The sequence below is a fragment of the Myotis davidii genome, unplaced genomic scaffold (genome assembly GCF_000327345.1).
Source record: "Myotis davidii unplaced genomic scaffold, ASM32734v1 scaffold818, whole genome shotgun sequence".
Lineage (NCBI taxonomy): Eukaryota > Metazoa > Chordata > Mammalia > Chiroptera > Vespertilionidae > Myotis > Myotis davidii.
The window spans coordinates 375,428-387,629 of record NW_006289814.1 but is presented as its reverse complement, the minus strand read 5'-3'; the positions used below and the strand labels follow the sequence as shown (position 1 = coordinate 387,629).

Genomic DNA, 12,202 nt, shown 5'->3' with positions numbered 1-12,202 from the left:
AGGAGTTCATCACCACCAAACCAGTATTATATGAAATACTGAAAGGTATCCTTTAATAAGAGGAAGAGGAAGAAAAAGGCAAAGATACAAATTATGAACAACATATGTGCATCTATCAACAAGTGAATCTAAGAATCAAGAGAATAAATAATCTGATGAACAGAATGGACTGGTGATTATAATAGAATCAGGGACATAGAAAGGGAATGGACTGACTATTCTTGGGGGGAAAGGGGTGTGGGGTGCGGGAAGATCGTGCACCTATGGATGAGGACAGTGGGGGAGAGAGGGTAAGGACAGAGGGTGTGGTGGGAACCACGTGGAGGGGAGCTATGGGGGGAAAAAGAGGAACTACTGTAATAATCTGATCAATAAAGATTTAATTTAAATAAAAAGAATGAATATAACATGTTGAGAAATGATAAAATAAATTTAACTCAAATATAGTGTGCACTCATGTCTGACATTGCCAGCAAGCTAAAGAAAAGACTTAGAGGGGTTGAAATGGCAAGATAAAGATTTCTGATTTAATTTTGCTGGCAGAAACATAATTGTAACATTTGAGCTGGAAAGTACTTGTGACCCCTTATCCAGCAAGATTGTAAAGAGTCATTGTGTTCATATTTCTTAATTTACTAGTATATGTTAGTGTTATTCTTAAACTCCCTCCCTGAAAGTGGCAAGATGTTGGCCACAGAAGTTCCAGCAGGAAAACAACACAGTGACTGAGTGCTCCACACATGCTTGAAGCTTCTGAATCATCCCTTTTTTGCTTACGTCATTTTGGGTTGCATTTCCTGTCACTTACAACCAATAGGGTCCTGATTAATAAAAATGTAAGCAATAAATGATACTTGGTAATTGGGAAGACAGTGGCTAGAAAAAGGTGAAGGGTTACAGAAAAGTTTTGAGCCTATGTGATTGAAATACAGTAGTTTTGCAGTACAGTATTTTTGAGGAGGTAAATATTTTCCATTTTATATCTGTTGAGTTTGAGATGATGATACTAGAAGCATATCCTAATAGAAAAATCAAACTTTCTACGAGAACAACAGGCCTGGAGTTTGGGAGACAAAGTAGTTAACTAATAGGTTGTGTTAGGATTTTCTTTCTCAGTTTACACATAAACAAAGGAACAAAAAAGTTAAGAAACTAGTCCAAGGGGTCATACACAGTGAGTATTGAGGATGGTGTTTGAATAAAGGTAGTCTGGTTCTGGATTATACTATTTATCATTTTTCTATATGAGTATATCTCAAGGCATGCACTTTGGGGGCTGGCTGAACCTACTGTGAACACTGATGACTTGATTTGTGTGTGGATTTAGACAAAACACTTGCTTATGTTAGAAAGGTTGGCATATGGAAAATCTTGTAAAACTCTGGATACTTTAGGTATATAATTCTATAATGCTGCTAAAAAAAGACGGCAGGTTAGAGATTTAAGTCTAACATACAAGTTCATTTTGTCTAACTAATCACAGCAAATAAAGCTGAAACATGTATTTGAGAGACTGTAAACAGATCATTAATACTGAGCTCAGGTCAGATAAATACAATTGCAATGGTTTGTAACAGTGTTTGCAAAAGGTAGGTCTTGGCAATTATGCCATGAGATCTTAAACTGAATATTACAAGCTTATGAAAAAGGAGTGGTAAGCTAAAATAACTCTACATTTAAATCCCCTTTCCCTATCTTTAGTACCAAAATCAGAATTGAAGATTTCTAGATTGAATTTCCAGGGCAAGTAAAGAATTTTCTTACAATTTATAGGAAAAAATCTGATGCATGCTTATTTAAATCACTCATTACACACAATCTATTTTAGGGTATTACTGCATCTTCTCTCATGATCTCACTGTTGTCTAGGCTTCTGTTCTCCATGCTTGCTTGGATTCCTTCTACTGATGGTCCTATGGAGTGGGGGTGTCTGGGAGGAACAGGAAGTTTATTCCTTACCCACAGTGACTCTTCTATTAATTAGAATTATATTTGGATTAAAACTTTCAAATTGTTGCCCTAGCCAGTTTGCCTCAGTAAATAGAGCACAGGCCTGAGAACTGAAGGGTCCCAGGTTCAATTCCAGTCAATGTTATGTACTTCAGTTGCAGGCTCCTTCCTGGCCTGGGCCCTGGTTGGGGTTCATGCAGGAGGCAACCAAATGATGTGCTTCTCTCACATTAATATTTATGTCTATTCCTCTCTCTTTCACTCTCTCAAAATCAATGGAAAAAAATTTCGTCGGGTGAGGATTAAAAATAAATAAATTTTAAAAAACACCTTTCAAATTGTTATTTGTTGTGCTCTTTTTCTCAGTAATAAAGGGGAGCTCCACTCCAATCTGTTATAACTTTAAATGGAAGATTTTTATAAATATTGCAACACTAATAATCTGTGATTCTGAATTTAAAGCCAACACAATTAGAATAAAATCTATTGTGATATTGGTTAAGACATTCACATTTATTTAGTATTTAAGAACTTAAAGCAAAATTCATATGAAATACAAAAATAGGCTGTGCACAAAATGCTACATATTAAACCAGAAATTACTAGGTGTCTACAATTCCAAATATATGCATCAATAGCAGTTGATTATTGGAATGGTTTTAAAGTCTAGAATTATACTTTTCTTTTTTTAAGAGAATCATCAATGATCCAATGCCTAATGCAGATACACTTACCATTGAGTCCTTCAAATTATTTATTTGCTTTATTTTAATTGGGCATGCCAAGATCTCAAATATTCCAGTAGTATTTACAAAAAAAAAAATCATGCTACAATTATTTTTGAGTTAGAACTTTTAGTCAAGAGCTTACAATTTGCCCTAGCCAGTTTGGCTTGGTGGATAGAGCGTCAGTCTGTGGACTGAAGGGTCCCAGGTTTGATTCCAGTCAAGGACACATGCTCATGTTGCGGGCTCAATCCCCAGTGGAGGACATACAGGAGGCAGCCAGTCAATGATTCTCTCTCATCATTGATGTTTATATCTCTTTCTCTTCCTTCCTCTCTGAAATCAATAAAAATATATTTTAAAAAGAGCTTACAATTGAATCAGAGAATTTTGTGAGGACCAATAAAAACCTTATTTTTCCTCCTAGAGCTTCAAAACCTCTGAAAAGAATCATTTTGAAGTTAAGATGCTCCTATGGAATTGGTGACTTACTGCTTGTCCATAATTCCTATATGACACAGAATGAAAACTAGACAACTCCACTATTGTTAAAATTACTGCGATAATTACAGTAATTATGCAGGTGATGTTCAAGATCAAAGCGACTGTAACCTGAAAAGAAGATATAGTGAAAATTTATTATAATCAGAACAAACACATTGGTTAGACAGTATGCAGGAAAAAATCATCTAGTTAAAACTTTGATCTAGTTTCTGAAGCTTTAGAAGCGTTCGTATGCTTGCCATTAGAGTAAAATATTTTTCTGGCTGACATGAAATCCAGTTAATCTGGAGAAAATACTAAAATATGATCACACCAATAAGCATCAATCTTTCATTTAAGTCTAAACAATATTGCATTTTACAATCTTCTGAGTTAGTTGGAAGAAAGCCTTATAAGATGTGATTTGAACAAAAGCAGTTCCATTGCAAAAAGGAAAAAAAAGTAAAGATGGAAAAGAACTGCTTATAGAAATAAGCCAAATAGGAATCAATGATTGTTAATGCTGGGTTTTAATTCTCTAGGAAAACTCCATAAATACCTTTGGATATCTGTACACTTATGTACAGTTTTTTATCTACACAATCAGAGATAAGGTGAATTAATTTCTAAGGTATTGTTTAGCTATAAGGTTTTCTCTTTCCACCTACACCATAGATGGATCTTTATTCTAGACATTAGTGGCCCGTTGCATGAAGATTCGAGCAATAGGCCTTCCTTCCTCTGGCTGCTGGCACCCGGTTTTTTTCTAGCACCTGGGACCCAGGCCTTTGGTCCAGCCGCAGCAGCGAGGCTTGGCTTCTCTGCTTTGGCTGCTCCCAGCCCCTCCTCTGTTTTTTTTTTAGCTCCTCCAGGGGAGGCCAGGGCTGACTGGAAGCCTGGGTCGCCCCCCAGCCACTCCTTGAGTGGAGCCCAGGCCCCCAGCCCCTCCTTGAGCAGAGCCCAGGGTGGTCTGGAAGCCTGGGTTGCCCCCAGCGACCCAGGGCCCCAGCCACTCCTTGAGCAGAGTCCAGGGCCCGCAGGAAGCTTGGCTTCTTCCATTGCCGAGAGCAACCCAAGCCTCCTGCTCGCTCCAGCTCTGTGACGGCTGCCATCTTCAGTCGTCTTCAATCTTCACTCTGCACCTACGTATGCAAATTAACCACCATCTTTGTTGGGTTAATTTGCATAGTTGCTCTGATTGGCTGGTGGGTGTAGCAGAGTGACGGAGTGACAAAAGTGATGGTTAATTTGCATGTTTCTCTTTTATTATATAAGATATCCTCTATTTTGTTACAAGATACAATCCTGTTCCTAAACTGGATTAAGAAAATTGACTTTTTTATCAGTATTATGTCTGTATATAAAGACATTCGGTCCTATTACATTTTTCTAATAGTACAGTTTATACACTTGAAAAAAAAGGTAGAATACAAATTTAAAAAAAACCTCTATATTTAAATTTGGAAACCTGTAATCATGTTTCTAACTAATATAGAGGGTTTGTGTACATTAAAGTATGTGCTTTTGGATTGTCACTTAATTCCTTCGTTTATTTTACAGGTAAGGTAGATTCCTTCATTGTTTAGATACTATCTTTTCTTAAAACCTTTGTGACAAGTGGCATCTAGGATACCCTAAACATTTCAACTTACCAGGCTAGGAGATGGATGCTTTGCTAATTTTATTAAGACAGCTCCTGAAATGATAAACTGGATATAAAAACATATATTTATAAATATTCATTGATAATGCTCAGCAACTTAAAATGTATTTTTAACAAGTTCTCTTCTAAGTCAATTATGTTTATAATTCTAAGAGTAACAAAATATAAAAAGTTTTAGTTGAAGAAGTGAGGACATATATGAATTGAAAGGCAATAGTAATAATAGGGTCACTAATAACAGAAATATACAGGGGACAGTGGGTTGTGTCAAAAATGACTTAAGTGGTCCTGAATCAGGGACCAAACTTGTTTTTATCTCTGTATGCTTTCTAAACTCATTCAATTATTACTTCCAAGGCTATTCTTCCTCATGAAATGATGCCACTAATTAAAATCACTGTATACACATCCAGATATGAAAAAATGGCCCATGAATCTATTCCAAAGTGTGTTTCTTCAAAATATATCTTAACTAAAACTATGGCAGTATTAAGATAACAGCTGCTATTCATATTTTTGTCTTTTTCAAAAAGAGGTTCCTTTATTTCATTCCAGGCTACTTGGTCTATTTCCCAGAAGTATAAAGTGATGCCATATTTTTTCAAGGTGGGCTGAACAATTCCCTTGAAATAGTCCTTTCATCTTATCTGAAGGTAAGAGCTAATTCAGAATATAAAGTGAAAATACACTGTGAATTTTAAACTAGAATGCTCTCTAATTTAAACTACCAAACCATTTGCTTTACAAATTGCTGTTAGAAGTTTATGACCTAAATAAGAAATGTTGCATTTGTTTAAATGGAATATAAATTTTAGATAATTTATTCTAGGAGCTAAATATGCTATTTTTATATGAATGATTGAACACTGAGGGACATGTATCATTTATCTGGATTTTGTTTGGAAATTCACTGTTTTTCTCCTACTGTTTTCCAATGCAGTGCTTTGACACTTGTGAGCCAGTGTATAAAGGCAGAGTATATCCTAGACCAGTGGTTCTCAACCTGTGGGTCGCAACCCCTTTGGCAGTCGAACAACCCTTTCACAGGGGCCGCCTAAGACCATCCTGCATATCAGATATTTACATTACGAGTCATAATAGTAGCAACATTACAGTTATGAAGTAGCAACAAAAATAATTTTATGGTTGGGTCACAACATGAGGAATTGTATTTAAAGGGCCAGAAGGTTGAGAACCACTCTCCTAGACCTAGAGGCTGCTGCTTCGATCATAGCCTTCTCAAGTAGTGGCCATCCTATCTCCAATAGTCCTTATACCATTGGTTGTAACCATGAGGTAAATGGTCTCCTTGCTCCTTATTGCTACTTTCAACCATTCTCTCTCCTTCAGCTTTGAATCAAATATCATCAGATTCTATGACCAACTATCCCTCCTGGTTAAAGTCATATGTTGATCCCTTGGTTACTCTTCTCTTTCTAGGTAATTTTAATTCTTGTATTTAAGTTTCTTTCTAACATATCTTAATCTTTTGTATTTTCAATATACACATATATAATCCTTTCTAATATCTGGGTTTAAATTTATGTCTTTCAATCCTTTAACTCCATCCTAACTCAGTCACTCACTCCTATATCCATTCTTTTGCCCTTGTTTCTGCCAATAAGTGTAACATCTTTCAAATCTCAATTTCATGTATCCTACTCTCACCATCAATTTCTATGTTTCTAGCTCATGCCCTGTAGAATAACAATTCTAACAATCCTTTGACTCCATCTAGATCTATAATCTGAGCCCCTCAACTCCCTGTAACATTTTCCCCTTCACTATTTTGAATTCCATGGTAAAACTATACAAACACTCATTTATATGCACTCTCAGCTCTTTGCATCTTTCTTGTTCAATCACAGTTGCATGCTTACATCACAATCCTGATTAAATTCAGTCCTTCTTAGTGCATGCCTGCACCTGTGGAGCCAATCATGGCCTAAGAAAGACAGGCAACCATCTTGACCCATTTCACTATAAGCTTAAGTGAGCCCTTACTACTGCATGAAAGTCAAACTACTTTTCCATAATACACACGCACTCTCTCACTTTTCCTAGATGACTATTTCATGCCTTCTCTCCTCAAACAACCAATCCACTCTCTCATTCGCACTCTCAGCTTATGATCTTGTTTCTAAATCATTGAGATATTTGAAGCCATTGGAAGAAAAGTTCTATAACCTTCCAACCCATCTACCTACTTATCAAAATGCTTCTCCTATCTCTGTTCCTCTACCTTTCTCCTGTTACTTACATTGACACTATTTACATTAAACATGGGTAATCCTTTGCTGTAGGTGCTGTTGTATGCATTGTAGGATGTTCACCAACATCTGTGGTCTCTGCCTACTAGATGCATACCCCCAGCTTTGGAAACCAAAATTGTCTCCAGACATTACCAAATGTCTTCTGAGGGGCAAAATCACCTCTAGTTGAGAACCACTGCTAAAGATTAACTGTCCGTGCTCTTAGCCATTTGTGTATTAAAATTCATTATCTCTTGCCTACACAAGTACATGATTCTAATGATCCCCCTTCCCACCATTTATCTCATATAAATTTTCTCTTCTGGTTCAAATCCTTCAATAAAAGACATGACACTTCCAACTTGCTGAAACTAGCAAACCCTCTCTTCACCCACATTTTTCCCAGCTACTACCGCATTTCCCTATACCACATTATACCAAAGTCCTTAAAGGACTTACCTGTGTTTTCTGTCAATAACTCCTCATCTCCCCTTATTTTTTAAACAAACTCTAGGCAAGTTTTTACCTCACTATTCTATTGAAACTACTTATCAGGTTTACTACTGGCCTCCATACTGTTAATTCCAAAGGTCAGCCAGCCCTTATCTTACTTTATCTTTTCCTATTTCTTTGATTACTTGGTCTCCAGGATGCCATACTCCAGAAGGCTATGTAGAAGTCACAGAAGAGTACAGTTAATGACAAATTTAGAAAATGTGTGAGTATAGGTTCATTGTGTGGGGAAGCTAAGGTAATGACCCTAAATATAAAAATTAACCATCATAATGGATATTATGGTTAACATTCTTTCTCTTTCACATATCTAAGGACAATCAAACCTATGGGTGTCATTGTGTATGTACTCCTGTATCCATATCTCTCATAACAGCACTGGTAAATTAATAGTGTTCAAAAAAATATTTGTTGAAAAAAGAATTTTATTTTTAATGAATTACCAAACCTAGATTTTGTTACATAATTCTTCTGAAAAGTTCATTTAGAAACTGCTCCCTATCTACTATTAGTGGCATGCACATAATTTTCTGAATGATTAAATTACATAAATGCATTCTACTCACAAAAATTCCCCATAAAGTACATCCTACTCTGTGTGTTATAGGTTCATATGTCCCAAAGACTCCTCGAATCTGTCCCATATATAAAATTAATAGGAAATACCACATGAGAACATGAAAGATGCCAAGCAAAATCTGGATAGTCTGTGAAAAGAAAATACTATTAGTTCGGAAATCATGTAACTTATAACACAATTCCAATTACTGTTAATTATAAGAAACATACAACACTTTTACAAAAGATAAAAATAAAATAGCAATTCTACACTTAACCATGTATTTAATGGATTGGTTCACACAAAAAGAAGGCCCTAACTAGGAAATACTGAGGTTAACCAAATAGGAATCAACCATACTTAGGAACAGATTGTTGTATAATAACTCTGGCCAATTCTCCCATAAGAAAATTGACAATATGACTCTATTACTGGCTATTTACCCTATCTACCAAGTAATGGCATGAGAGGAGAATACTGAGGTACTTGAGAGAAAATGTGGTTCCTAACTTAGTTGGATGAAGATAGCCACATATTCAATATTTTCTTGTTCATTAATAATTTATTAAGTATGAATCATTTTGAATCTTATAAAAGTCTGATATGTCTTTTCCTTCAAGGCATACTTGATATGGATCTTTTTCATTAGTATGCCAGGGTGAGGTACACAGAGATACAAAGAATATCCAAAGTAGATCTGCTTGTACAATGTCTTCCTATTGAATAGGGATGGGTTAGGCTAGGGGAGAACTGCTCCTCAACTTTAATTTGTAAGAATATAATTATAATCTTAGTAAATAAGTCCCAGTATATTTATCTCTAAATTTATATGTAAACTAATATTTCATATTTTTAACCACATTTTTAATTATTCTTTAAATATTTCAGGGGTTATATTATTTTCATTTTATGTAAACTTTAATAGAAAGCTATTTAATGTTTAATTTTAATAGTTCCAGCTCTTTGTAAAGCAGGTACTCTATGAAACACATAAATCCAATTGGCTGGTATAAAAAATACATTTTAGAGAAGTAGGGGGTTTTTTTGTATAGAAAGGCCAATTTTGGGAGTAACAATCTCATTGCATTTTGTAGATTTAGAATTTAAGATTACCTCTGCATCAAATATGGAAGAATGGCATTTTTTTAGAAGTTCTTTGGATTTTATTGGGAGACAATCCTCTACTAGAGCACAAAATTCTCAAGGGCCTGGACTTCAGCTGTCTCACTGCAGTTATCAGCCTCTAATATGGTGCCTAGTGCAGAGCAGGCACCCAGAAATCACCTCTTGTATAAGCACATCAGTATCAAGAACATAAATTTCAGGTGACTTTCCAACTGTTAAAAGGAGTAACTAGGTTTTGAAAATTCAGAGATGGCATTAGGGATTGCATTGACTTGATTATGAACTGCAAATGAGTTGTCAAAAGCTTTACTGAAATTGTTCTAACACTGTTCCCTAGTTGTTCTTTCTACTTTAGATGACTGGCAATTGTTCTATATAAAACTATGAAATGATATTATTATAAATTATATAATCTATTATTTTGCAACCACACCCCCATTTAGCCAAAGCTTATGATTAACTCTACAAGAAAACAAGGCTGCTAGAGTGTGGAAAAGGACAAGATGGGCTTTCTTGTTTTTAAAATGGTCTTGGGCCGAAACCGGTTTGGCTCAGTGGATAGAGCATAGGCCTGCGGACTGACAGGTCCCAGTTTCGATTCCTGTCCGGGTTGCGGGCATATCCCCAGTAGGAGATGTGCAGGAGGCAGCTGATTGATGTTTCTAACTCTCTATCCCTCTCCCTTCCTCTCTGTAAAAAATCAATAAAATATATTTTAAAAAAATAAGATTAAAAAAAATGGTCTTGGCCCTGGCCAAGTAGCTCAGTTGATTAGAGCGTTATCCCGATATTTCAGGTTCAATGCCTGGTCAAGGCACATAAAAGAATAAACCAAGGAATGCATATATATGTGGAACAATAAACAGATGTTTCTCTCTCTCTTCTCCATTCTCTGTTTAAAATCAATACATTTTTAAAAATGTTTCTTAACCTAAAAGCCAATGAATGGGTTCCAGGAAGACATAGGCCTCCCACAGAAAACAAAAATGAGTGTGAAGGATCATGGTATGTACATGAGTCTGAGAAGATTCAGAGCTTTCTTCCTGTGTCTAAGGGGTCTATGACTCCAAAGAGGTTAAGAACCAGTCAGGTAGGGGACTTAGACAGTGAGTCTACGTAGTAGTCAGATTCAAAGGAAAAGTTCATGTCCCGTGGAAAAGCTTTTTCCCCTTCAGATGTGAAAGAGCATGATCTCCATAATTCTTTAGTGTTTTTATTAAGGGAGATAGATAAACTCTCTGTTTATAGCTAAAGAGACAGATTAATAATCATCCTACTGCATTGATATTAATTCAATAATTAAAAGAGATCAGCAATAGATCTCTCTCACAGTTAAAAAACACACACACTCTTTTATTATTCCTGTTTTGTATCTATTACTCTGTGTGTGTTCATTTAATTGGTATATTTAAAATTAACAAATACTTGTTTATGAAGGGGCATGGGATCATTTAAAATTTGTAGAACACAGCATCAAACAAACAATTTTCACCCTTTTGACTTAATCAAATCTGACCCTTTCCAGGTCCAAAAGTATTCCTTATTAAATTGAGATAGTACCTGATCTCAAAGTTAGTCAAAGTGAAGTTGTACTTACCCCTAACACAAGTGTATCTGCTGTAGAGATTTTTGAACATGCACATGGAGCCATATTAACAGCATTTCTTCTAGATGACCGTGTCTCTAATCTTTGGTGATATCTTTATTTGCACACTTCTACAAAATAATACAAAACGCACATACATACTTTACTCAAAAGGAAATACTTCAGTTTAATTCTTTCCTCATTGTTTCGCAACTACCACTCCCTAAACTCAGAAGCAACAGCTTTTCTTTCCATGCCTTCATTTTTAGCAGCATCCACTTGTATCCACCTGTTCTGAATAAGTTTCCATAACTGGAAAGCCTCTCTGTGACTAAAAGATATTGGTATATTTCAGATATTTTCTGTGCGTAGTAAACAGTGTCTCTGATGATAAAGTAGAAAGAACAACTAGTGTTAGAACATTTTCAGTAAAGCTTTTAACAACTCATTTGCAGTTCATAATCAAGTCAATGCAATTCCTAATGCCGTCTCTGCATTTTCAAAACCAAGTTCTTACATATAAGTTTATCACAGGCTTGTGATTCTTTCCCTGACACATACCTGCTACCTAGTTCCTCTTTCTGTGTGAAAGAACTTTTTCTTTCATCAGACAACTTAACAAAGTTGCTTCCACAATTCTAAAGGCTTCTAGTGTTTTCCACACCCTCTATATTCCTGCATTTCTTCCTGGTATTTAGATTTTCTTTACATTAAAACAAAAAGCTGGCTAATAATTGCAATCCCTAAAGGGATTTTATCCTCTGTGGATCAGAAATTATACTGTTCTACATTTTCTAACATGTTATATTATGTCAACAGCATGAGTGATGCCACTTAGCTGACGGATGATCTTAAAACTTGAGCCTTTGTCCTTTCAAAAAGGAGGAAGTTTGACTAAATGACCTTTCATCCCCTGAAACCTTAAAAACTCATGGCTTGGTTATCTTAATGAGTCTTCAGTTTCTAAAACTGGTTTTCTGAATGTCTCTTAATTCTATAAAGAATAGAGACAAAAAGAAAAACTAGGCAAGGACACAACAACTAGTGTTAGAGAACAGAGAAAACAGTATGTTAATAACTGAAATATAAATAGTGAGCTTTATATATTCAAACACAACCTCTGAGAAATATCAAAGGGTATAGGCCAGCCGTGGGCAAACTATGGCCCCCAGGCTGGATCCGGCCCGTTTGAAAGAAATAAAACTAAAAAAAAAAAAAGACCGTACCCTTTTATGTAATGATGTTTACTTTGAATGTATATTAGTTCACACAAACACTCCATCCATGCTTTTGTTCCAGCCCTCCGGTCCAGTTTAAGAACCCACTATGGCCCTCGAGTCAAAAAGT

At 35.7% G+C, this 12,202-nt stretch overlaps 1 protein-coding gene across 1 annotated transcript in view; it reads right to left on the bottom strand.

Moving 5' to 3' along the window:
- MS4A13 (membrane spanning 4-domains A13) overlaps positions 1-10,921 on the bottom strand; it is a 19,337-nt gene extending 8,416 nt beyond the window's left edge. The window contains exons 1-4 of the mRNA XM_015563133.1: positions 10,868-10,921; positions 8,153-8,293; positions 4,811-4,867; positions 3,168-3,287 (exon numbers count right to left, since the gene is read on the bottom strand). Coding sequence (XP_015418619.1) covers positions 3,168-3,287; positions 4,811-4,867; positions 8,153-8,293; positions 10,868-10,921 — 372 coding nt within the window. The remainder of the gene's footprint in view (positions 1-3,167; positions 3,288-4,810; positions 4,868-8,152; positions 8,294-10,867) is intronic.
- Between the last annotated feature and the right edge of the window lie 1,281 nt (positions 10,922-12,202).